The 26,812-nt window shown below is 42.5% G+C and overlaps 2 protein-coding genes across 3 annotated transcripts in view; both read left to right on the forward strand.

Annotated features, from left to right (window-relative positions):
* The window catches only part of RAD17 (RAD17 checkpoint clamp loader component), a 34,174-nt gene extending 31,692 nt beyond the window's left edge, over positions 1-2,482 (forward strand). For both annotated transcript variants that reach the window (XM_021702094.2, XM_044916883.1), the window contains one exon: positions 1,780-2,482. In XM_021702094.2, coding sequence (XP_021557769.1) covers positions 1,780-2,047 — 268 coding nt within the window. In that variant the 3' untranslated portion in view covers positions 2,048-2,482. The remainder of the gene's footprint in view (positions 1-1,779) is intronic.
* A 412-nt stretch (positions 2,483-2,894) lies between these two features.
* Positions 2,895-26,322, forward strand: MARVELD2 (MARVEL domain containing 2). The gene is made up of 7 exons (XM_021700395.2): positions 2,895-2,925; positions 7,200-8,363; positions 10,952-10,987; positions 18,937-19,085; positions 19,314-19,485; positions 23,645-23,695; positions 24,527-26,322. Exons 2-7 carry the CDS (start codon positions 7,215-7,217, stop codon positions 24,647-24,649), a joined length of 1,680 nt encoding a protein of 559 aa, XP_021556070.1. The 5' UTR covers positions 2,895-2,925; positions 7,200-7,214; the 3' UTR covers positions 24,650-26,322.
* Positions 26,323-26,812: the final 490 nt, after the last annotated feature.

Here is a 26,812-nt window from a genome sequence, read left to right on the forward strand (position 1 = left end):
TTTTTAACTGTTGTTATTGGTTCAACTACCTGATCTAACTTGGGAGACAGGATTTGTCAGTGCTACTTATTGTAGTCATTCATGATGACCGTATTTAGGGATGCCTGGCTGGCACAGTCGAGATAGAGCATGAGACTCTTGATCTCAAGGTCATAAGTTCGAGTCCCACACTGGGTGTAGAGCTTATTTAAATCAATAATCAGGGCGCCTGGGTGGCTCAGTTGGTTAAGCGACTGCCTTCAGCTCGGGTCATGATCCCAGGGTCCTGGGATCAAGTCCCGCATCGGGCTCCCTGCTCTGCGGGGAGCCTGCTTCTCCCTCTCCCACTCCCCCTGCTTGTGTTCCCTCTCTCGCTGTGTCTCTCTCTGTCAAATAAATAAATAAAATCTTTAAAAAAAAAAAAAAATCAAAATCATGATGACCATATTTAACATTATCATTGATTCATGTTGACAATACTAAATATTAATATTCAGCTTGATAGTTAATATTCAGTAGTTCTCTAGTTTCCTGTAATACAGCCTACACCTTATTTTTGTATATTTAGCTTATTTCCAACTTTATCACAGTTTTCCTCATAGCTTTAATCATTGTGAACATCAAATGCTATTTACATAGGATGTATTCCGAAAAACTTGCAGAATCAATGGATATACACTTTTCTGAAGCCTTTCCTCTATATTGCCAGATTACTTCCAGGAATATTTTGCCAATTTTATGTCCACTTACAGTGTATCAGTATATTCTTTTCTCCTAGCTCTTGACACTGGTTTTATTAAAATCTTTTTAAAAGGTCTTGGGCACCTGGCTGTCTCAGTCAGAAGAGCATGCGACTCTTGATCTCAGGGCTGTGTGTTTGAGCCCCACGTTGGCTGTAGAGATTACTTAAATAAATAAAACTTTAATAACTAAATAAATAAAAGGTCTTTGCCAGTTTTAAAGATGATGGTAGTGGTTCATTATTTTAATTTCAATTTTTAAAATTACTAATTAGGGCGCCTGGGTGGCTCAGTTGGTTAAGCGACTGCCTTCGGCTCAGGTCATGATCCTGGAGTCCCTGGATCGAGTCCCGCATCGGGCTCCCTGCTCGGCAGGGAGTCTGCTTCTCCCTCTGACCCTCCCCCCTCTCATGTGCTCTCTGTCTCTCTCATTCTCTCTGTCTCAAATAAATAAATAAAATCTTTAAAAAAATAAATAAATAAAATAAAAAAATAAAAAATAAATAAATAAAATTACTAATTAGGTTGAACAATTTAGTTACCATTTGTATTTTTTATGTAAATTGTCCATGTTTTATGCCCATTTTTCTTTTTTTTTTTTAAGAGAAAGAGAGTGCATGCATGTGCTCTCACAAGGTGAGGGAGGGGCAGAGGGCTAGGAAGAGAGAAAATATAAGCAGGTTCCACTCTTAGTGTGGAGCCTGATCTCACGATCCTGAGATCATGACCTGAGCCAAAATCAGGAGCCTGACGCTTAATCAGCTGAGCCACCCAGATGCCCTACCCATTTTTCTATTCTATTTAATTTTTCTTTTAATTTGTAAGAACTCTTTAGCAAAGACATTAAGTCATTTGTATTGTAAGTTGTAATGATTTTTTCACATTTTGTCATTTACCTTGTACTTTTGTTTATATCATTAAATAAACCAAAGGGCTTGGCTAAACAGTGAGCACGTCAAGGTAAGTGAAGAGATGGCTTCATAATTCTCACACGCATGGTATAACTTAAAGGTATCCGTCTTTTTGGTTATTATTGATGCCTGCATTATGAATCTGGCAGGTTGAAAATGGAAGCCCTGACGGACAGGGAACCTGGATTGATAGACCCCGACAGTGGAGATGAAGCCCTGCTTAATGGAGGGCAGCCTGCAGAGGAAGCTCTGGGTGAACCCACACAAACCGCCGAACCTGAAACTTGCTGTCTGCCTTTGAGTCAAAATAGTGGGAGTGAGCTACCTGCCAGCCAGCCTCAGCCCTTTTCCGCACAAGGAGACATGGAGGAAGAAGAGCTGGTGGTAATAGAAGACTATGAGAGCGATGGGACCTAGAAACCAGCCTGCCGGTCATGTTGTTGCTTGGCGGGTTCATGTGCATTTTATTCAGTGGTATGTGAACAGAGATAATATACTTTTCAAGTGAATGACAGTTTAATTCTTCACTCTTGTAGCACAAGAACCTGATTTCTCTGTCATTTTGAAGTAAACAGATCAAGCTTCAAATAATATCTTAATTTTTTTCTCTAGTATTTATTTAGTCTTGTGAGTTGTGTTGGGAGAGGAGGTCAGTGTGAATGAAGAGTGAACATTATGCCAAATATCAAAGAATGTGAAGGAATAATTCAGAATACTAAAACTTTATGGGGTTGTAAATACGAATTATGAAACAGTTTAGTATACAATTATGAGTGTAAATAAACTTTTTGTGCCTTATCCACAGTTTCTCTATGGTCTCTAACTTCTCAAATACCATTTTTATGTGCTGTACAGTGGATTTTAGATGCTTTTTGGAAAGTATTTAATTTATATCAAAATTAAAATGTTGAACTTATTTTCGTTTCTTCTTTTACCATTTCCTAACATGTATTGTCGGCCAGGTATCATTGGGCATAGTACATGACTCTCCTTTATCCGTTGTTAACTTTTCAAAAATAGGGAAGAGAATGGCAACCTTGTGATGAGAACTCTCCGGCGGACTAATCACACCTCTTAATACCTTTCCTAGCTGTGTGCGCGCGCCGTGGCGCGGGCGGAGCTGGGTTTGTAACCGCCGCTCCGAGGTGCGGGGCGGGCTCCGACCCTCCCGGGCCGGGAGCGGGAGTCCGAGCCTGACAAAGCCGGGCGGGGCAAACTTGGCTGGGCTCCGCCCCGGGAGCTGAGCCGGGTTTCAGTCCCGTGGGCGGTGTGCGCTCGTCCCCGCTACCGCGCAGGTGAGTGGGCCCGGGGCGGGGGTGGGGGGGGGCACGTGAGGCGGCGGTGGACGGGGAGGGGCCCAGCGGCCCCCCGGCAGGTGCGCGGGTGCGGAAGCGGGGCCCCGTGCCCCGCAGCGCGCGCCCCGGCCCGCGGCGCTCGCCACTCAGCCCCGCCATAACCTGCAGCCGAGGCCGGACCGCGGCGCGCGAAGAGGTGAGGGCCCCGGGGAGAGCGGGGCCTGCGCGTCAGGAGAGCCGCTCAGCCAGCCCGCTTTCACCCAGGGGACACAGGTGCGCGGTGAAGCGCGCCCGGCCCGCCGCCTTTCTCCGGCGCCGGGATCCTCTGAGCCCGACCTGCGCTTGGACCTAGTTCCGGCCGCTTTGGGGCGTCATCTCGACGGACCGAGAGTGGGTTTTCTGTCGGGCGCGCAGACCGAGTGCTCCCTGGGGTGGGCAGACGCGATGATTGAGAGAGATGGGTGGGACCGGACGCCGAGCGGCGGGCTCGGGAGCGACCCCAGCGCAGATGGTCGGTGTCCCTTGTCACTCACGCGTGGGTTGAGTTAAAACCCTCGGGGCTTTCCCTGCTCCCAAGGAGCCCGGAAACATCTCGTGGGCCCAGCAAAACTTTAAAGCTCGCTAAAGCGGGGCGCCTGGGTGGTTCAGTCGTTAAGCTTCTGCCTTCGCCTCAGGTCATGATCCCAGGTCCTGGGATCGAGCCCCGCATCGGGCTCCCTGCTCGGCGGGAAGCCTGCTTCTCCCTCTCCCACTACTTGTGTTCCCTCTCTCGCTGTCTCTCTGTCAAGTAAATAAATAAAATCTTAAAGAAAAAAAAAATAAAATAAAATAAAGCTCGCTAAAGCGAGGCTTCTGTTTTTGTAAAGGCGACCGAGAAAGGTTCCCGTGTCACTTTCTTGGGGGAAACCATTTATCCTCCCACGCTATGGCTTTCAGAGCTGTGTGTTCCTACAGAATGGAGCCAGAGTCCCGGGGCTTGTCCAAAACAAAGACCCCACTGTGCCTCAGCGTGCTGAATCCAAGAGGGCTCTCAGTGACACCCTCAAAGATACACGAGGGGTACCAGGTAACGACGATGTCGTCAAATACTGCTCACCATTCCCTTCTAAAATCACGTATTTTGTTATTCCATGATTCTCCACATCTGTGTGTTTTTTTTTGCTTATTTAAAAATTCTTAGTATGTAAACATTAATGAGGTGTTCTAATTCAAATGAGCCACTTTACACAGGTGAAGATAAAGTAAATCCATTACAGTGAAGCACACTTTTTTTTTTACCAGTGTGTTAAGCGACGGGATATTGAGTTATATAAAACTTGCTTAAGTTATTTATGTGCTTTTTTTTCTACTTTTCTTAGGAAAGTGTATTTCAAAACTGTAGTCGTACTGTGCATTTCTAGAATTTAAATGTTTTTAGACACGGGGCGCCTGCGTGGCTCAGTTGGTTAAGCCTCTGCCTTCACTTCCGGTCATGATCCCAGGGTCCTGGGATTGAGGGAACCTGCTTCTGCCTCTCCCTCGGCTTTCGGCTTCCCTTACGTGTTCTCTCTCTGTCTCTCTGTCAAGTAAATTTAAATAAAGTCTTTTAAAAAGTAAAATAAAATGTTTTTAGATGCAGATGAGATAAATGACCGAGACAAAAATAACTGCGTATTGCTATCATTTATAGAGCTCCTACTTTGCACTGGGCACCATGCTGGAACTAGCACAGTAATTGTCTAAAATTGGGATACCCCATTAGAAGACCCAGAAATTTAGAACTCTCCATTTTCACCCATTCCGTGGGTGACAGGATCTACTCTATGGTAGTACCTACCCTTCTGTATGTACATTTCCGCCTGGACGTCTCCACCTGGATTTCTAATGGGTATCTCAAACTCTTCAGGCTGCTTGTCCCAGGGCCATCTCCAGTTTGGAGGGGTGGAGAAATGTTGCATATGAAATTATTGGATGTCTGAGATTTGCCTCAAAGCAATCTATTGGCAGAAGGAATAGGTAGGAGGGATAGATGAAACAGGATTGGTCATAAATTGATAATTATTGAAGTTGGTTGATGGGTACATAGGGTTCATGATACTATTCTTTTCACTTTTTATTATGTTTGCAATTTTCTATAATAAAAATTTTTAATTCCCTGTATTAAAAAATGTGACTTCTTTCTATCTTCATTGCTACCACCATGGTCCACTGGATTCAGTCCGTGGCCTCTTGTCTCCCTTGTCTCCTGGAGTGTACTCTCAACATAGCATCCAGAGTGATCCCATTAAAACACGTCAGATCCCGTCAGTGCTCTACTCAGAATGCTCCCTTGTCTTCTCATCTCACTCCCAGTAAAAGCCAAAATCCTTTCCAGTGGTTTTCAAGGCCCTCCCTAATGATTCAGATGGACTTAATTCTGCTGCTTACCCTCTCACTCACTCTGCTGCTGCCCCACTGGCCTCCATGACTTAATAGTTCTTGAACTTGCCAGGCACTCCTGCCTCAAGGCTTTTGACTAGCTGTTCCATCTGCCTGGAACACTTTCCCTGATAGCTGTCTGACTTCCTCCTTCACCCCCTTCATTTCTATATTCAGATGTCACATTCTCTGTGAAGACTTCCCAGTCATTCTATTTAAAATTGTAACACCTGACCAGCAAAGTGCTCCTTATCACCATTCTTAACTTTGTTCCTTAGCATCTGATGTATTTCACTTCCCTTATCTGTCATCTCTAATCCCCCCACTGAGACTTAAGTTCCACGAACGCAGGGATTTCAGTTGGTTTTGTTCACTGATAACACTTTTAGCATACCTGGTGCATGGCAGATGTTTGGTAAATTTGTTGAACGATAGGTCTCCATTTTACAAAATGAAATAAAACAAAGCCTTGGGGGGGGGGGCACTTGGGTGGCTCAGTCAGTTAAGCATCCGGCTCAGGTTATGATCTCAGGTCATGAGATCGAGCCCCACATTAGGCTCCCCCTGGGTGTGGAGCCTGCTTAAGATTCTCTCTCTTCCTCTGCTCTCTCTCTCTCTCTCTCTCAACTAAAACAAAAAAACAAAGCCTGAGGAGTTTCTAAATGGTTCAACACCACAAAGGTGGGATTCTCCATTTAAACTTAGAGACCTTCATAGTGCCAAGTACATGCTATATGCCCAGTGAGTTTTCAGTAAGTACTCGCTTATAAGCAATATGAGGGAGAAATTTATTGTGCCTGTTTAAGTTACATTAGCGAGTAGTGTCCTTTTTGTATACATGTCCAGGTTCACTGATTTTGTGAAGGAAATTAACAGGTTTAGTGAAAGTGCTTTTTCTCTGCCTTATTTTTTAGGTGGATCAAATCCCTTCTGAGATACTGTCTGAGTGTTGTTACGGCAACAGCAAATCGCCTTTAGGTGGCCACTCTGAGAAGAGTGCTACACATGACATACACAGTTGCTCTGTGTTGTACTTTTGGGGAATCTTAACCTTCAGTGATTTTTTTTTCTCTGAGAATTCAATTTTTTTTTTTAAGATTTTATTTATTTATTTGACAGAGAGACACAGCGAGAGAGGGAACACAAGCGGGGGAGTGGGAGGGGGAGAAGCAGGCTTCCCGCCGAGCAGGGAGCCCGATGCGGGGCTCGATCCCAGCACCCTGGGATCACGACCTGAGCCGAAGGCAGACGCTTAACCATCTGAGCCCCCCAGGCGCCATGAGAATTCAATTTTTAAAATCGAGTATCAAGTATTAATATTTTAGAGTGGAAGAAGCAACTCCCCTAAACTGACTTCCCTGATTTGAGAAAGAAAGGGGCTCTTCAATCCCTGTATTTAACAGACTGCTTCTCCCAAGCCATTCCAAAGGAGATTTGAAGTAATGAAAATGAAGAGTATTTGCTGGCTCATCAAACTTTGGTATGCTCAAACTATTAAATATTTTGATTTAGGTGATTGAGGAAAGGATTCTACTTGGGATGTGTTAGTATCCTGTATGATTAAAATTTAGCTTCTTACGTGGTTTCTACACATTTACTGCACTCATAGGTAAATTAGACTTACAAATGTTTTAATTCAGAACTAAGATTTTAATTTTGATTGCCCTTAAAAATCATATAGAATGATGATGTTATCCCTGGCTATTATGTTGTACATGTTTAAAATATTTATATTATGATTTTTACATATCATGATAATTAGACCTGACCATATTGGTTTCCTAAATACAATCATCTACCATTAAGTGAATAAAATCCCAGCATCGTTGAAAGAATAAATAACTAGGCATAAGTGATAACTTTAATCTTGGCCACAGGTGTAAAAGTCACAAATGTCGTCAAATGATGGAAGATCCAGGAATCGGGACAGGCACTATGATGAAGTCCCAAGGGACTCACCCCATCAAGATGGCACCATAGGAACCCTCCAGACTCTTCGTGACAGTGAGCTGGCTGTGAGCGCTGATCCCTTGCCACCACCCCCTCTCCCATTACAGCCACCATTCGGCCCAGACTTCTACTCAAGTGACACCGAGGAACCGGCCATAGCACCAGATCTCAAACCCGTAAGGCGCTTTGTCCCTGAGTCCTGGAAGAACTTCTTCAGAGGGAAGAAAAAGGACCCGGGATGGGATAAGCCGGTGTCTGACATCAGATACATCTCAGATGGAGTAGAGTGTTCGCCTCCAGCTTCTCCAGCAAGACCAAACCACCGCTCACCCCCTAGCTCCTACAAAAATCCTTGCGGAGGGCCAGAAGGAACCTTTAATTCCCCGAAAGAGGCTGAGGCGATGTTTCCCCACGACCCCTATGGCTCACTAGGCCGACACACCCAGACCGCCCGAACGTACAGTGAGAAGGTGGAAGAGTATAACCTGAGGTACGCCTACATGAAGTCGTGGGCAGGCCTGCTGCGAATTCTGGGTGTGGTGGAGCTGCTTTTGGGGGCTGGTGTCTTCGCTTGCGTCACAGCTTACATTTACAAGGACAGCGAGTGGTATAACCTGTTTGGCTACTCACAGCCCTATGGCATGGGAGGTATTGGTGGCCTGGGCAGTACCTATGGGGGCTATTACTACAGTGGCCCCAAAACCCCGTTTGTACTCGTGGTTGCTGGATTAGCTTGGATCGCCACCGTTATTATTCTGGTTCTCGGCATGTCCATGTATTATCGGACCATTCTTTTGGATTCTAATTGGTGGCCTCTAACTGAATTTGGAGTTAACGTTGCCTTGTTTATTTTGTATATGGCTGCGGCCATAGTCTATGTGAATGATACCAACCGAGGTGGACTCTGCTACTATCCGTTGTTTAATACGCCGATGAATGCAGTGTTCTGCCGGGTGGAAGGAGGACAGATAGCGGCGATGATCTTCCTGTTTGTCACCATGATTGTTTATCTCATTAGTGCTTTGGTTTGCCTAAAGTTATGGAGGCACGAGGCAGCTCGGAGACATAGGGAGTACATGGAGCAGCAGGAGGTAAGGAATTTCACCATCCTTCATTCATTCACCATCCTTCATTCATCCTTCATTCATCCACCATCCTTCATTTTTGTCCTGTTATTTTCTCCCTTGTTAGATATGTATAGTTGTCGAAACAAAGATTTTATAAAAGCCATTTTTGTTTCTTAAATGATCTGAAATTCGAAAGTCCTAGCTCAGTGTCCGATCTGCTTTTGGTGGGATAACCCACCGTGGTGTGTCACTGATGCATAGCACTGCGTTGGGCACCAGATACGGAACACGGTATATAGTTTGTTAGCTGCGCTACGTCTGTGATGCTTAAGGGGAGACACAGCTACCAAATTTCCGCAACAAAATAACACCACTTTCAGTACAATAAATATCTCCTCATTAAAGTAAGTTTGAGAACAGGGTTGATTCTTCAGTGTGGTAAAGCTTAATAAAGAACAAAACTTTTCGGTTATAGGAGGAAGGTGCTCATATACATGTTAACGACGAGCAGCGCTTTCTTCCAGTGACTTAAATAAAGTCAAGTAAGAATAGAGTGAACCATGTTTGGTTTTTTTAAGTATTGAGAGGCTGAGTTGTAATGAACATACTCTGTGAAAACTTGCCCAGGCATTTTGATGTTTCATTCTTATTTTGGGAAGATGTGTGTTCCCAAATTAGAATGGGAGCCTGGCACTTGTTTTTATTTCTAGGATTTAACTAATTAAATATAAGAGGAAGGAGAAGGAGAAGGATTATTATTAATAATAATACCTGGAGGATAAGATTATATAAAAGCCATATTTAAAACTATTTTATTTGAACAGTAGCAAAAATGTTAGAGTATGTTCCTTTAGCTTCATTATACCCTGAAATAAGTTAATGTTTTGTTTTCTTCAGAGAAGTGTGTAGTAGAATTTCCTATGCTACCAACAATGTCTTACTAATTTTTTCTTAATTTTGAGTCAACTTATTATGCATTTTTCTTTTCCCATTTTTTTTTTAAGATATTTTAGAGAGAGAGTGAGATACAGAGAAAGTATGAGCATGGGGAAGGGTAGAGAAAGAAGCAGACTCCCTGCTGAGCAGGGAGCCCGATGTGGGACTTGATCCCAGGACCCTGGGATCATGACCTCAGCAGAAGGTAGACGCTTAGCCTACTGAGCCACCCTGGCGCCCTCTTTTCCCACTTTTAAAAGATTTCCTAGATACTATATAATTGCAAATACTATATATATGGGCAAAACTATAGGTAAACATGAAGTCCTGCCTTTATTTACTCAGTAACCTATTTATTTACTCACCTATATATTTTGTATTTAATCTTTCGTAGGAATCTTACACATAACAACAACAAAAAACTTCACTAATTTTCTAACAGGTACCTTATGTGTTACACAAAGAACCTCAACATGTTTCATTGTGATCCATACTGTCTCATCACAAAATATATTAATCTTACTAGGACTTACTAGAACATAGATTCAAGTTATTTCTAAAAATTTATCTCAGCACATTAAGCATATTTCTTAAATTTACATCTGTGTATACAAAATAATTTCAAATTTTAATCAATGTGAAGTGCAGATATGAAACATATACACTTACTCATGATTTTTTGTAAGTCTAATAACAACAGACTTTTTTTTTTTAAAAGATATTATTTATTTATTGTCAGAGAGAGACAGATCACAAGCAGGGAGAGTGGCAGGCAGAGGGAGAAGCAGGCTCCCCGGTGAACAGGGAGCCCGATGTGGGACTCGATCCCAGGACCCTGGGATCATGCCCTGAGCCGAAGGCAGCCGCTTAACCGACTGAGCCACCCAGGCGGCCCAGCAACAGACTTCTTAATGTCATTTCAAAATTCCACGAGTATGACTTTAATTACCAACATAATACATTCATTTCTTTCTCCTTTCTCAAAACTTGTTTCCGTAAGACTTTTTTTTCCAAAGATTTTATTTATTTATTTGAGAGAGAGAGAGAGAGCGCGCGCACAAGCGGGAAGGAGAGGGAGAGAAGCAGGCTCCCTGCGAGCAGGGAGCTTGATGTGGGGCTGGATCCCAGGACCCCGGGATCGTGACCTGAGCCGAAAGCAGACGCTCAACCGACTGAGCCACCCAGGCGCCTCCATAAGACTTTTTATAATGGTTGATTAGACTTGAATTAGCTCTCATGTAGGAGGTTGTGCCAGTTTGTATGTTGCTGTAACTTCTTAAAGGTTAGAGGCTATAATGGCCTGTGGGTTTTTTTCTATTAATTTTATAACTATAACTGTTTCAAATTATTTAATTGCACAAGGTAATGGGAGCCAAGAATAAATAAAAATCTCTAGGTAATTCAAAGCAATTACCTAATAGTCTCTATCATGTCTGTACCTCCAACCCTGCTGTGTGTTCCTGACTGATGGACAGGGAGTTACAGTTAACCCACATCCTCTGCTTCTCCACTAGCCCATCAAAAGTTGCCCAGATGAGGAGGAGGGACATCTGTCAAGTAGAGAATCAATGTCTGTGAAATTGAGATTGGGCTATAAATGCAAATGGATGAAAATATTTACAAAGTAGCCTCACACCCCTCTGAAAAGTCATTTTAACTCTTTTTTTTTGTTCTAGATAAGTGAGCCATCTTTGCCATCCAAAAGGAAAATGGTAAGAATAAAGTTCACATTGTATTTTATGTCTAGATTGTTCAATACTTTCTCTCCTCTCTGTTTACCTACAGAGTAGATCATCTGTCTGTGAAAGTGTATCTGTTACATTGAGTTCCTGACTGAATATCCAGTTCAACTTTTAGCTTTTTTCTCATAATGAAAGGACCAAATTGGACATGCATATGGTGTATACTGGGCAAAACTATCAGTTCTATAGTTTTTATAGCTTCTTTTCATTTTGTTAGTTAAAAGATTATGCAAGGTTCTCCTTATGTTTAAAATTAAATTTAAAAGTTTAATTTAATTTAAAAAAATAAAATTAAATTTTTTTAAGTCAAGGGGATTCTCTCAAACTTTCTTTAGTCTTTTTACAGTTCTTTGCTGTTTTTTCTGTCCTTCTCACCTTGCTTTCAGATGTTAAATTTTGTTGTGGCAGAAAGAAAATTCCTATGCCCAGAATTGACTAACATCATGGCAGTAGTCAAGGTATTTACCTTTCCATGCCTTGATTTCTTCATCTGTAACATTGGAATAATAATAATTGATTCCTAAAAAAAAATTTTTTTTTAAATCTTTAAAAAAAATAATTGATTCCTACCTCACATATTTGCCAAGAGAATTAAATGATATGTTATTATAATTATTTACATATATATAAAAACCTAATATATTTTGGGATGCCTGGATGGCTCAGTCAGTTAAGCGTCTGCCTTCAGCTCAGGTCATGATCCCAGGATCCTGGGATCCAGCCCCACATCAAGCTCCCTGCTCGCAGGGAGCCTGCTTCTCCCTCTCCCTCTGCTGCTCCCCCTGCTTGTGCTCTCGTTCTTTCTCTCTTTCTCTCTCTCTGTGTCAAATAAATAAATAAAATCTTTAAAAAAAACTAATATATATTAATAATCATAATTTTACCTCATTGAAAAGTCCTTTTTTTAAGATATTGGGCATTATTTCTAAGCAAGAAGTTGAGAATCCAACCTTTGGATTTGTTTCTTTGAAAAGGGAGTGTATTTACTTGGTTCAAATTCAGAGGGTCTCTAATACAAAGTCTTCTCTCACACCTCATGCCTCAGCTTCCCAGTTCTCCCGCTTGGAAGGAACTATTGTTAGCAGTGCCACGTGTTTCCTTTCAGACGTGTGTTTATATTATCTGTATATGTAACGTACATGTATACACACACACACACTTTACTCCCCCTTTCACGCAAATGCTGGCATACCATACACACTGTTATGTCCCTTATTTTTTCTCTTAACAATACATTTCTAAGATACTTACTTATTACTACATGAAGAACTTATGCATTCTCTTTTTATAGCTATAGTATTGCATTGTATGAACGTATATGTCTATTTTGACTGCCAAATTGCCCGATAGAAGTTTTACCAATTTCCACTCCCAGGAGCACTATAGGCTTCCTTACACCTTGACCAACACAGTGTTAGGAAAATTCTTGACATCTGTCAACCTGATAGGTGAAAAATGATACCTAAGGTAGTTATAATTTGCATTTTTCTTATAAAGAGTGAGATTGAGCATTTTTCACATATTATGTTTGCTTTTCCTTCCCTGTTAACTGTTTGTATCCTGTCTACTTTTTGAGTTGCTAATTTATACAAGTCCTTTAAGTGCATGCATTTTGAAAATACCTTTTATAGGTTTTTTTTAACTTTATTCTCTATAACACAAATACAGTATGAAAATTTTTTGCTCCTGGTAAAGTAAGGGGTTTATGAAGTGGACAAATGACACTTTGTTCAAGGAACTGTGATTAATACATCAGTGTCATCATTCATTCAGTGAACAAACATGTCCCAATTAGATTGTGGCCTAGTGATACGAATACTACAAGGTACATCATCTCCATTTCCCAAGGGCTTACAAATCTAATGAAAAAGAAAACCCCAAAGTGTTAGTATGTGTGAAAGAGAGTGAGCAAGAACTATAAAACTAAACTTGCTTAAAGATTTGTGTTTCTCAAAAAAAAAAGAGAGAGAGAGAGATTTGTGTTCTCTGCTATCTCCTGGGGAAATCAATTTATGGATGATAATGTCTCAAATTCAACATCGTTACTTGGTCAAAGCAATTGGGATCTGTAATTAGCCACAGTTTTTAATGTGTCAGTTGTCTTAAATAACTTCTGACATGTATGTTAAGTCATCTGAATTGCAGTTTGCAGTTGCACCTTGCCAGGATCCATAAATCTTTAGAAATCATGAGATGCTTGAGCAGCCCTGACTAACCAGGCATGGGATAAATGAGGCTGGGATTGGTTGGTCTACAGAATATTGAAGTTCCTCTTTCACAGGGCAGGATGGACCTAGAGCTACAAACCTATGCACTTGAAACATTGTTCATAGAATTAGTCACACACATGACTGTGTACCTGTGGATGTTTTTTTTTTTTGCTTTTATTGTACTTTGTTTTAACTTCCTAATTCCCTTGTGCTTTAGTTTTAAATATTTATTTATTATTGCTTTCAGGATGTGCGTTTCAGTTAGACTTGTTAACTCAGGGGTAGTCACAATCAGAGTAAGCGAAATGGATGCTCACTTTTAAACTGTTATATAGATAGATGGATGGATAGATAGATAGCAGTTGCCTTTAGGAGGGCCAGTGCCTAACTGTGGGGGAGAGGGAGACTTACTTTTCATTCTGTACCCTGTTGGACTTTTGAATTCTATATCATGTGTATATATTACCTATTAAAAAATTTTTAAGATTTTAACAAATTAAATTAATAAATACTTCAAATAAAATTGACATAAGCAACGTAGAGCTGATGTTTAAATAATTAATAATTAAATAATTAGTAACACTGGCCCTTTGTCTGAGATTTAAGTGCAGCTTCCCTAACTTACCCCATGGGCTGCCTTCCAGTGTTGGTGACCTTGACCAAATGAATAGAGCACTCTTCCTAGTTGGGAGTCATGCGAGTTGTTTGGCCAGATCATTGCCAATACTCTTATTCCAGATTGCCAGTACTGCCTTAACCCTTTCATAAATCCTACTCCCTCAGAGGGACTGACTGGGAAACTCGTGAACCCCACCCTGGCCAGGAATGACCATCATGGCTGCATCACAGCCTAGTGAGAGTCCTAAATAAGTGCAGAATAGAGTCAGCCTGAAAGGCCTGGGTGAACTGGGGAATTGCCCCGAATGCTAGGGTGGTCAGCGTCATTGTTTGGTGAGAATGTGGCTGAAGCAGGCTCCATAGGTAGGACAGGATTAGGGAGCTCTGCCAGCAAGTGCGAGGGTACCTCTTTCAGGCTGACCTGGAAGACTGGTACCAGCATATCCAGGGTGTGTTGCAGGGTCCCAGCTCCCAAGAGGTCCTGGAATAGTCAGGAATAATCTTAATGGCGTTAGAACCCCTATGCCTAGGGCTGCTTTGAAAATCATACCAATCCCATTAATTTACAGTCTTTCAAGATAAGGGAGCTGAATGCAAAGGGCACCCTTTCACAGGGCTCTTTCCCTGGGAAGTGAATCACAGTGGATCAACATTTAGGTGTATTCTAGAGGCAGACCGCTGTGAGGGAATCACGTGACTTAATTGGGGAATCTCTATTGGACTTACCTACTAGGAACCTTTTAGAAAAGGTTGGATCACCAGTTTCTCATTGGTTTTTCACCTGCTTCCTTCCCAGTTCTTAGTAGGGAGGAATTGGCAGGCTACCACAGGAGAGGCAGTGTAGTATGATGAAGACAAAATGAAGTTTGGAATCACGCAAATCTGAATTGGATTACTACTAGCTCTGTGATTCTGAGGAAGTTACTTACCCTCTCTGAACTTAAGTTTCCTGTCCCTTGTTTGGAACTATTTACTGGGCTGTAACTTCTTATTTTGTATTTTAACAAATACACTTTTTGAAGAGCAAATAAGATCATTTTTAAAAAGAAATATACAGACATAAAGTAAGATCAAACAGAGATAGAAACAAATTCTAATAAATCCCTAAGTGCTGGACAGATTTTTTTCCAAGCTAGAAAAGTCAGAATCCAATCTGAGCATTGAAGGTGGTGGTGTGGGTTTGGGATCGAGGCCTCTGCATCAGTGCATGGTGTGCTCAGAGGGAGAGAGGCTCAGCATTTGGACAAATGCACACTACTTCTAACTTGGCAGCATATTCAGTCCGTTTTTATCTAAAGCATTTTTTTTTAAAGATTTTATTTATTTATTTGACAGAGACAGAGATAGCGAGAGCAGGAACACAAGCAGCGGGAGTGGGAGAGGGAGAGCAGGCTTCCCGCCGAGGAGGGAACCCGATGTGGGACTCAATCCCAGGACCCTGGGATCATGACCTGAGCGGAAGGCCAGACGCTTAACGACTGAGCCACCCAGGCGCCCTCTAAAGCATTTTTTTTAATTGAAGTTAGTTGACACACAATGTTACGTTAGTTTCAGGTGTACAACATGGTGATTCAACTTCTCTATACGTTATGTTACGCTCACCACAAGTGTAGCTGCCATGTGTCACCAAACAACACTATTACATTGGCTGTATTCCTTATGCTGTGTCTTTAATCCCCTTGAATAAGTTAACTGGAAGGGGACCTCCCATTCACATTCACCCATTATGCCCATCCCCCACCCTCCTCATCAGTGCATTTTTTAATTTGAAAAGCTTAGTAATTATAACCATAGCATTACTTACCCCGTTTTTTAATTACTTTCTCTTGCATCACAATAAAGCTTTTTTGATACTTGCTGACAAGACTCATTTTTCGCTAGAAGCAAAGAAAGGTCGTATGAAATCTGGGGCCGTGTGTTTGTAGTCAGGAATACTGTTTGAGAGTTGTGTCCCATGGCTGGAGCCCAACTCATCCTTCTGATAAGAGCCTAACAAGGTTTTGATTCTTTGTCTTATGTGTACTTTCGGATTTTTTTTTCTCCATAAGGTTTTCTGAATTGATGATCAGTGAGGTTCACCCAAATACAGTGGAAGAAAATGTTAAGAGCATAAAAACAGAAAAATTTAAAGCAGATGAAATAGTCTCTGAAAATATTCTGACTTCTTAAAGCTCCCTTTTTAAATTAAAAAGTGAATCTTGGAATTAGGAATGGGCAAATAAGGAAAATGATAGTTCCTGCTTGAAAAACTTTACCTAGGGAAAAAAATTCTACCTGGGCAGAATTTATGATTTTAACCCGGAATTCTGAACCTGGGGCTGCTGTTAAGCTCTGAAGGGTGAGCATGCTCCATAGCATCTCCCTCAGCCAGCTGTGTGGCAGATGGATTGTTAAATATCTAGAAGCTAGGGTGCCTGGGTGGCTCAGTTAGTTAAGCCGACTGCCTTTGGCTCAGGTCATGATCCTGGAGTCCCAGGATCAAGTCCCGCATCTGGCTCCCTGCTGAACAGGGAGTTTGCTTCTCTCTCTGACCCTCCCCCCTCTCATGCTCTCTCTCTCTCTCTCAAATAAATAAAATCTTTTTAAAAATTAAAAAAATATTTAGAAGCTAAAGAAGGATGCCATAAAATAGAAATCCATTTATTTAAGCCAAAAAAGGTTCCTCTCGTTTTATTTTATTAAGATTTTATTTATTTATTTGAGAGAGAAAGCACAAGCGGGAGGAGCTGGAAGGCAGAGGGAGAGAGAAGCAGACTCCCCGCTGAGCAGGGAGCCCCATGCGGGGTTCGATCCCAGGACCCCAGAATCATGACCTGAGCTGAAGGCAGATGCTTAACTGACTGAGCCACCCAGGGGGTCCCCGTTCTCCTCTTTTTAATACTGTGGTTCATTATCAAGATCAAACAGGTAAGAATTCCTTAGTTTGAAGAAATGGCATCTTAAATAGTGGAGACAAAGGAGAATAAATACTAACCTCAGAAGGTGTTCCCTGAAATACTCCAGTTTAATCTCCTTTCCTCGGGGTTTCCTGCTCCTCACTTGCATTCTTGCTGTTTGGGACCCAGTGGCCAGCGCGCCTCCTGCACCAAGGCCATCTGGTTCCCCTTCCTGCTGTGGCCCTGGGTCCCGTGGGCCGTGCTTCTCTTCATAACCCTCCCCAGGGCTGGTTAGCTGCCTCACCGGCTGACGCGGCTAATGTGTGGGCTGCGCTGTTTGGGGAGTTAAAAGCTTGTGATTTTTAGGATGAGCTAATCTTAAGCCAAACCTCAAGAGGCAGCCGCAGAGATAGGGAAATCAGGAAACAAAAGGATTTTAAAGCTCTGCCTGGCAAGCGAAAGAGCAAAGTTTTAAAATGTGTCATTTGTTTTCAGCCAAGTGGGAGCCCTGCTAAGCTGCTCTCAGTTTAGTTCAAGAAGTTTAATTCAACAAGTGTGTGCTGAAGTCCCAAGGGGCCAGTGGAGGGGCGCTTACTGCTCTAATGAGAAAGCAACCATTTCTAGGGAGCTGCCAGAATTGCAGGACACTTTAGGATGGAACAGTATGCATTTAAGTAAACCTTTCTCGTGTTATTCATTTAAAGCATCAGTAAGCCAAAAAGTTCTGTTGTTTTGTTCGTTTGTTTTTTTGAGAGAGAGCACGAGCTGGGGGGAGCGGCAGAGGGAGAAGCAGATTCCTCGCTGAGCAGGGAGCCTGATGTAGGGCTCAGTTCCAGGACCCCAAAATCCCGACCCGAGCCGAAGGCAGACACTCAACCAACTGAGCCACCCAGGCACCCCTGTTTGTTTTAAGTAGGCTCCATGCCCATCGTGGAGCCCAGGGCAGGGCTTGAGCTCATAACCCTGAGATCAAGACCTGAGCTGTGATCAGGAGTCAGACATTTAACAGACTGAGCCACCCAGATGCCCCAGAAAGTTCTGGATTTTAATCATGGCTTTTCCACTTCCCAGCTGTGAGGCCCTAGAAAATTTACTTAATCTCTCTGAACCTGGCTGGTTCCCGTGTAAAATGGAAACCCCTCTCCCGGCATCCACCTGCCTCACCAGTGTGGTTGGTGTTCTGGGCAGTGCCCATTGGGGCCCCTGAACGGTCTTTCCCCAGTGCTGCACGTCCATGTGAGCCCGCCCATTCCAGAGTGGGTTTCCCTGGGCATTGACGGTCCTGCTTCCTGTGCATCAGTATTTTCGAGCTTGGAGGCCTGTGCCCCGCTACTTCCTTTCCAGGCCGCTTCATCTTGTGCTACTTCTCTTTTGAATGTACCATTTTTTGCTAAAAACACCTCTAAGAACTTTCCAGTTGAGAAACCAGGGTGACTTAAACCAGGGAACCACAGGCTCAGAACTCTTGGACAGCTGAAAGGCCTCCACCACCTTTCCTCTGTGTTTGCTTGCTTTCCTTTTCAGGTAATGAAAACAATGTAACCCGTCTCCCTTTATGACCTACTCGGTGGCTGCTTGTGGTTGATTCATCTCAAGTTCCCCATGACATTTTTTCCCTTTCCATTTAAGTAGCCTTGTTCCATTTTTTCCCCTGAATTTCTTATTTTGAACTGCATTTTGTATTTTTTTTTTAAGATTTTATTTATTTATTTGAGAGAGAGAGAGATCACAAGCTGGGGAAGGGGCAGAGGGAGAAGCAGACTCTCCGCTGAGCAGGGAGCCCGATGCAGGGCTCTAGCCCAGGACCCTGGGATCATGACCTGAGCCGAAGGCAGACGCTTCACCGACTGAGCCACCCAGGCACCCTACATTTTGTATTCTCTTATAGCTAGTTGGGGCATAAATGCTAAATAAAGTACTTAAGACCCCACATTTAGCATTTCATCATCCACATTTGACATACACACGATTGTTTTACCTGTCGTGTACTCCTTCCTGTACCTCAGTGTGGTTCCCCTTAGCTATTACAGACATTCAGAACAATTTTGTGACTATAAAACATGTAATTCTCAAGTGAAATGTTAATTGCTGCTTCTACTTTTCTTCCTCCTGCTTCTCCCCACCATTTTCTTCTAAGATAAATTCATGGGGTTTTTTTTCCCCTCTTCCTCGGCCTCTGTTTACAAATAAATCCTCTTTTTCTCCCAAACTGTAGTGTGATGTGGCCACCGGTGCTGACAGACAGAGAGACCAAGAAGTTAATTTCAAAGAATTGAGACCAACAAAAATGAAACCTGAACTTCTGAGTGGGCACATCCCGGCAGGCCACATCCCTAAGCCTATCGTGATGCCCGACTATGTAGCGTGAGTGTCTGTTTAAATCCTTCTTTGAGGTAGAAACGGAGAGATCCCGTTTGGGCATTTCATTTTCTCTGCTTAATAACATTTGTATTTAAAGAGTTGTTTATTCCTGGAGAGGTAGTATATTGAATTGAAGATACGGCATGGTCACTGAGGAATAAGCTAGGCTGATTTTCCATTCAGCCTATTTTCTGTGAAAAAGTCACAACGTTGGTTAATTTTTTCCATCAGAAAATACCCTGTGATTCAGACAGAAGATGAACGAGAACGCTATAAAGCTGTGTTCCAAGACCAGTTTTCAGAGTACAAAGAGCTCTCTGCAGAAGTCCAGGCCGTCTTGAGGAAGTTTGATGAGCTGGATGCAGTGATGAGCAGACTGCCACGTTGTTCAGAAAACCAACAGGTCAGTGCCTGCAGCTGCCTAGGAGGAGCCCTGAAAAAGGAAGGATAAAATCCGACCTTCACGTAAATGTGGGGAGGGTGTAATAACCATGTGCATTTGCTGTCTGTGTCTAGGAAAGTCATTTGAGATCTTCAAGGGCACTAGTCAGGATTACAGTTCACATTATATAGTTTCGTGTCTTTTGCCCTAAATTATTAAACAGTTATAAAACAATTGTTTTATTTTCTTACTTAAGTGAAATACAAATTTGCCTAAGATACATACTGAGTCCATCAGGGTCCCAAAGGAGACTGATGGCACACTCAAACTAAGATAATTCAAAAAAGATTTATTCACAAAGGGGTGGGCAGGGTGTAGGGGAGCAACCAGGGGACATGCATTCTCCAGATTCTCCAGGGGTAAGTAACAGCCAAGCAGTTAGCACCCCAGGTCCAAAGAGCACAGTGCATAAGGACAGAGAGTAGATCTGAGCCGCTGGGCACACACAACAGACTGATAACCGTGATAGTGACAGAGGGAGCCAGGGAAGAGCTCACAGCAGTCACCAGGGACTCAGTCGCTTTCTGTAATGTTCTGGAGTTTAAGGTTGGGGGGAGGGGGGGATCGCATTTTAATATTTCTGAAATCAGGATGCCCTGGTAATCTGTGGCATTTTTTATCAGATGTACATTTTTTATGGAGACACAATTCACAACCGTAAAATTCAGATTGAACAGTTCACAGGGTTTTAGTACATTCACAAAGTTGTATAACCATTACCACTCCCTAATTCCAGAATATTCTCATCACTCCAGAAAGAAACCCCATACCCATCAGCACATAGTCCCCATCCCTGCCCCTCTCCAACCACTGACAACTACTAATGTACTTTTTGTCTCTGTGGATTTGCTTATTTTGTTTTGTTTTGTTTTTTTAAGATTTTATTTATTTATTTGACAGAGAGAGACATAGCAAGAGAGGGAACACAAGCAGGGGGAGTAGGAGAGGGAGAAGCAGGCTTTCCCGCGGAGCAGGGAGCCGATGTGGGGCTCGATCCCAGGACCCTGGGATCACGACCTGAGCCGAAGGCAGACGCTTAACGACTGAGCCACCCAGGCGCCCCGGATTTGCTTATTTTGAACATTTCATATAAATGGAATGATATACTATGTGGCCTTTTGTGTTTGGCTTTCCATAACTTTTTTTTTTTTTTTAAGAATTTTTATTTATTTATTTGACACAGAGAGAGCACAAGCAGGCAGAGTAGCAGGCAGAGGCCGAGGGAGAAGCAGGCTCCCCGCAGAGCAGGGAGCCCAATAGAGGGCTCGATCCCAGGACACTGGGAACAGGACCTGAGCCGAAGGCAGTCGCTTAACCGACTGAGCCACCAGGCACCCCTTTCCATAATGTTTTTAAGGTTCATTTATATTGTAGCAAGATTCAGCATTTCATTCCTTTTTGTGGTATTTATTGTTTGTATATACCACATTTTGTTTATCCATTTATTAACTGATGGACATTTCGGTTGTTTCCACTTTTTGGCTGTGATGAATAATGCTATGAACATTTGTAATATCCTAACCTTTTAAAAGACGATGTATTAATCTAAGCTGCTATTTGTAGAATTCAAAAATTTTTTATAAAAATTTTTATTTATTTATTTGACACAGAACGAGAGCACAAGCAGGGGGAGCAGCAGGGGGAGGGGGAGAAGGAGAAGCAGGCTTCCCGCTGAGCAAGGAGCCCGATGCGGGGCTCGATCCCAGGACCCTGGGATCATGACTTGAGCTGAAGGCAGATGCTTAACTGACTGAACCACCCAGGCGCCCCTATAATTCAAATTTTTAAAACTCACAGCATTTTTAACAAATGTCAAGCAAGTTAATGTATGTATATAACTAATATATATATATGTATTTTATATATATGTATTCTGCTCCTGTGATCCATATTGACTGGGCATCTTTGTTTTGACCACAGACTTTTTTTTTTTTTTTAAGATTTTATTTATTTATTTGAGACAGAGAGAATGAGAGAGAGAGAGAGCACATGAGAGGGGGGAGGGTCAGAGGGAGAAGCAGGCTCCCTGCCGAGCAGAGAGCCCGATGCGGGACTCGATCCAGGGACTCCAGGATCATGACCTGAGCCGAAGGCAGTCGCTTAACCAACTGAGCCACCCAGGCGCCCGACCACAGACTTTTTTAAGTGTACATTTAAATCAGTTATAATTATGAGCTCTCTAAGCCAGAATATCTAGAGCAGTAACAATTTCCCACTCCTGGAGCAAAGGAATGGTGTTTCCTATGAGATGCCAGTACCAGGAAGCAGGAAAAATCCAGCAAATATTGCAGGTCAAGAGTCACTTAGTACCATTTGAAAGATAAACAGGGTCCACGGTTCCAGGAGGTCACCCAAATTTATAGCCCTCGAAGGAGTGCAGGAAGGATTGAGCAGGCCCCAGGAGACCGGATGGGCACAGGCTGGGAAGAGCAAGCTGGTTGACGGACAGGACGCTGACAATCCAATCGTGTAGTCTTTTGAGCCTGGACCCAGTGGGCTCTGGTTTATGGGCTTTGTGTGGATGGCCAAGGGCTCAGCCATGTGGGTCTGCAACTGATGGGTGGGAAGGGCCTGATTGTAGTACGGGCTGAGACTGGGTCCCCCCGTGATATTTCTGTACAGTGTCAACAATAATCACTTCCTGTGGTTTGTACACAGCATGGTAAGTAAGTAGCCAAATGACAAGGCCACAGTTAGTCTCCATGTGTCCTCAAGTCCCGATCTAAAGCAGAAATATTAATTGTATCACAAAAGTTAACTTCTCGTCGGCCACAGGCTGAGCTTTGCCAAGGACGGGAATCTGAGGGGAGGCCCGTTCATTTCCCGGCAGGTCCCCAGGGCGGTGTTCCAAAGCCCAGCGGGCTCGTTTGGAGGTATAGGTTCTCCCAAAGACCTGCTTGTGTGCCCTTGAAAAATTAATCACATGACTTTTCTAAGCCTATAAGAGAGGAATATTGCCCAAAATAATCTGTCCGGTCCTCAGTGTCTTAAATTCCGTTTTTCAGACCGCCTCTGGATAGGTTTTGCTGTTCTTATCCCTGCCTGCATCTCCATCACTGCACCACTGGCCCCGGGCAGCTAGTTAAGAGTCCAGGCCCTCTTCAGACAGGTGACAACTGAATTAGCCAGTCACCTTGATGCTGGCCAGTGATCAAAGCACAAATGAAACTCATGTGAAAGGCACAGAAGAATTAAAATATGTCACGAAGAGAATGTGGGTGGGTGATGAGAAACGTTCTCAGGGGAGGCTTTTAGAACTAAACATTATAGGGCGCCTGGATGGCTCAGTTGGTTAAGCGACTGCCTTCGGCTCAGGTCATGATCCTGGAGTCCCGGGATCGAGTCCCGCATCAGGCTCCCTGCTCGGCGGAGAGCCTGCTTCTCCCTCTGACCCTCCCCCCTCTCATGTGCTCTCTCTCTCTCTCTCATTCTCTCTGTCTCAAATAAATAAATAAAATCTTTAAAAAAAATTTAAAAAAAAAAAAGAACTAAACATTATATTTTATATTTTATGTCTTAGGTTTACGGTGTCTGACAACTCTAAAGCACAGGTTTTACATGGATAAATTGCCTTAGTAGTCTGTTCCCTTTGGACAGACTGTTCAGTCCATTAACAAATTTTGTATTTATTATAAATATGTTCCTAGTTCGAAGGAACCTTATTTAGTTATTTTTGAAAGTCGAATAGTCTCAACCTCTTAATCCCAGTGTGTAATGTGGTTATTACATACCAAGCACTTTACAAGGATCATTTCAAATATGTGAACCTTCTCATAACTTAATGAGGTACTTGGGGTTACTGGTAAGAGAGCGGAGTCCTGGGATGAACGGCTTGCCCAGGATCACACAGCCGGTATGTAGTGGCCCTGGGACCCAGTGCTGGTTTCATGCAGGCGGGGGCCTTTCTCTCATGTTCACCCCTAGATGCCAGTGAGTGTGGCAGGTAGTAAGCCCTCTAATCTTTGTCCAGTGAATTGAATTTTAGTGTGTGAATACTTTAATTATAGTCTTGGATAAAAATCATTTTCTGTTCTAATTCCCAGTGTACTTAGATAATCTTGAGCTATGATTTGAGTAAATGCAGGTGTTTTAATTCAAGTGTACAATATATTATTTTTAGGAACATGAGAGAATTTCAAGAATCCATGAAGAGTTTAAGAAAAAAAAGAATGTGAGTAAACCCATTTTCTTCTTCAAAGTATATTCTTACCCAGGTACAGTGGTGACAGCTGACAGACCTTAGATTCTTTCAGCTAAAGTAGCTCTTTTTTTTTTTTTTAAAGATTTTATTTATTTATTTGAGAGAGAGAGAATGAGAGACAGAGAGCACGAGAAGGAAGAGGGCAGTGGGAGAAGCAGACCCCCTGCTGAGCAGGGAGCCCGATGCGGGACTCGATCCCGGGACTCCAGGATCATGACCTGAGCCGAAGGCAGTCGCTTAACCAACTGAGCCACCCAGGCGCCCTAAAGTAGCTCTTTTTTAATATTTCTTCAGATGCTACTTACTAGAGAACATGAGTGGCTCCTGAATGCCTTTTCTTCTCTTCTCTGTCCTGAACACATTCTGTTACATCCTGGTTTTTAGCAACCTAGAGAAATGAGCACCAATATAGAACTTTTCACTGAAATTTCCTTCAAAAAAAAATTAAGTTGATTTACATTTTTCACTCCATCCATAATTGCACAGATCAGTAGAGGCTGGAGAGAGCTTTTATTAATCCTTTCTGTACTTATTATTTGCTCTTTGATATATTTTAAACTACTAAAGTTAAAGTTGTCTCAGCTCTCTGTATTTCCCACTCAATTTTGCTGTGAAACTTTTAGTATTCTAAAAAATAAAATCATCTTTAAAAATGTAAAGAGCTGTTATTCTTCTTAGGAAGATTTTAAAATCTGTTGCAGGAAATCTGCTATGAAGGGTCATTTTCCGGGTGATGATACGTTTCTGTGTTCTTCACTGAGGAAACTAGAAGCTAAAATATTGGTTGTGTTTCTCCTCCAGGATCCCACATTTCTGGAAAAAAAAGAACGCTGTGATTATCTGAAGAATAAACTTTCTCACATAAAGCAAAGAATTCAAGAATATGATAAAGTAATGAATTGGAATGTACAAGGTTATTCTTAAAACCTTATTTGAAACCACTTTTTTTATATTAAACTTAATATTTATTTACCGTCTTTTCCATGCTAGTCTGTGATAGAGAAGTATGTGCTCTCTGCATCAGCATCTAGTTGGTTTAGCTGGGATGCCATGCTTTGATAGTATGACTTCACTTCAGACATTTCAAAACAAGTTCAAACTTACCAAGGACCTTTACTCAGAATGGAAGAAATGCTGTGTTCATCTGTGTACACTTTATATTTATCCTGTTAGAGGTAAAAGTCGTTTAGAGATCATGTCCTCACAGTGTGATGAACACACGGAGTATCATTCTGGTGCTGCTTTTCCCTTTTTAACTCAGGCCGACTCCTGGGGTTTTTCTAGGACACGCGTCTCTTCCTAGCCAAGGTGTCCTGCCTTCTCTTGAAAGGGCCTTGAACCCGAGATCAACATTTTCAAGTCTCAACGATCTCGGGCAAGTTGCTCGATCTCTCTGTGCTTATTTTCTTGTCTGCAAAACTGAAGCTAACCGTATTGCCTGCCTTGTAGGGTTGTTATGAAGATGAAATGAGTAATGTTTGTAAAGCACTTAGAAGAGACCCCGGCACGTTACACACAGTCCATTAGCGCGTGCATTCTGTAGAAGTGATTGTGACATGAACAAACTGCCAAGGAAAGGCTTTTAATGAGCACACTCAACCAGGTAACCAGAAGGCCCACGTGTCTCATGGATTTCCTTTTTTGCAGTGAATAACTCTTACCACATGTAGCCTTAAGCAGATGCTTCCCTGTGGTTCTGCGCCCACTGGGGTCCACCACACCCTTCCTATCGTGAATCGCTATCACTGTGCACAGAGGTCCACCTCCCTGCAGCCCAGCCCTTCCCGTACATGCCCAGTGCAAGGATTGTGTAACCATTGTTGCCTCTTCTGCCCTGTTGGCTAAGGCCCCATGATCCTACATTTACTTAGAATCTCCTTTTGATTTATTGTGATGCTTCATCTTCCCAACCATTCTCTTGGCTGTGGGGCTTTATTCATGAGAAGTGTTTTATTTTTATTAGTATAAACAATGGACTACCTTAAAAAAATGTGTTTAAATATCATTGCTCTTGGATCCTATTTAGCAGCGTCTATCTTGTGGCAAGTTTCCTAGGTGCAGAAGTACACCATAGCTGCCATTCGGACAGTTAATGTTCAGAGAATTTTCTAAAGCAGTGAAACCAAAGAAAAGCATGTGGAAAAGCAAGAGGCTTAAAAAGCGTCGGATACTGAATGGACTTCCTAGTTTTTCTTTATCTTTGAAATCTCATTTAGTGTCTATTGTTAATATTTTAATGCCGTGGCTCCCAGAGTATGCTTAACGCCCTAAGTGTCTGAAGAGGCGACATGTGGGGAAGTGTGAGGTCCCTCTCGAAGCCCCCCCCTTAACTGGAACAGCTTCACTTTCTGTTTTATATATTTGGGCCCCATGTTAACATTTTACTTAAGAAGCCCACCAATGCTTTAAAAAAAGGAAAAAAAAAAACCAACCCATGAAATAATATCATTTTGATAGATTGTAAGGAGTTAGATTCATTGTGAAATGAAGTGTTAAAGAAATTTAACTTTGTGAAACTGAATTTTACTATAATCGTAAATGTTAATCTTTGAAAACCAATGTTGTAACACTAACTTTTAAAATTTTTTATGTCAATACCTAGGCATATTAAAATTTCAACTACTTGTTTCTTCTGTGTGCCCTTCATTGTTTGTTTTTCTAGCATTCCTGGGTTGACTGGGCATGTTCTTGAAAATATTTTCCATTATCAGAAAACAAACTGGGGGCGCCTGGGTGGCTCAGTTGGTTAAGCGACTGCCTTCAGCTCAGGTCATGATCCTGGAGTCCCGGGATCGAGTCTCGCATCGGGCTCCCTGCTCAGCGAGGAGCCTGCTTCTCCCTCTGACCCTCCCCCCTCTCATGTACTCTCTCTCATTCTCACTCTCTCAAATAAATAAATAAATCTTTAAAAAAAAAAAAAGAAAACAAACTGGAAAGTCATTGAAAACCTGTAGGTCATGATGTTCAGGTGACAGTTTCCTCCTCCCCCATTATTTGCAAAAATTCAAAGCCAAGGCCACTGTGTACCCCAAGCTGAGTGGCTTACAACAACAGAAATCTATTGTCCCACGGTTCTGCAGGCAGAAG

This window comes from Neomonachus schauinslandi, chromosome 7 (genome assembly GCF_002201575.2).
Source record: "Neomonachus schauinslandi chromosome 7, ASM220157v2, whole genome shotgun sequence".
Lineage (NCBI taxonomy): Eukaryota > Metazoa > Chordata > Mammalia > Carnivora > Phocidae > Neomonachus > Neomonachus schauinslandi.

Coding starts and splice junctions, on each gene's coding strand:
- MARVELD2 (XM_021700395.2), top strand. CDS start 7,215: ATGTCGTCAAATGATGGAAGATCCAGGAATCGGGACAGGCACTATGAT. Junction 8,364..10,951: donor AGTACATGGAGCAGCAGGAG/GTAAGGAATTTC, acceptor TTTTTGTTCTAG/ATAAGTGAGCCATCTTTGCC. Junction 19,086..19,313: donor GTGATGCCCGACTATGTAGC/GTGAGTGTCTGT, acceptor TTTTTCCATCAG/AAAATACCCTGTGATTCAGA.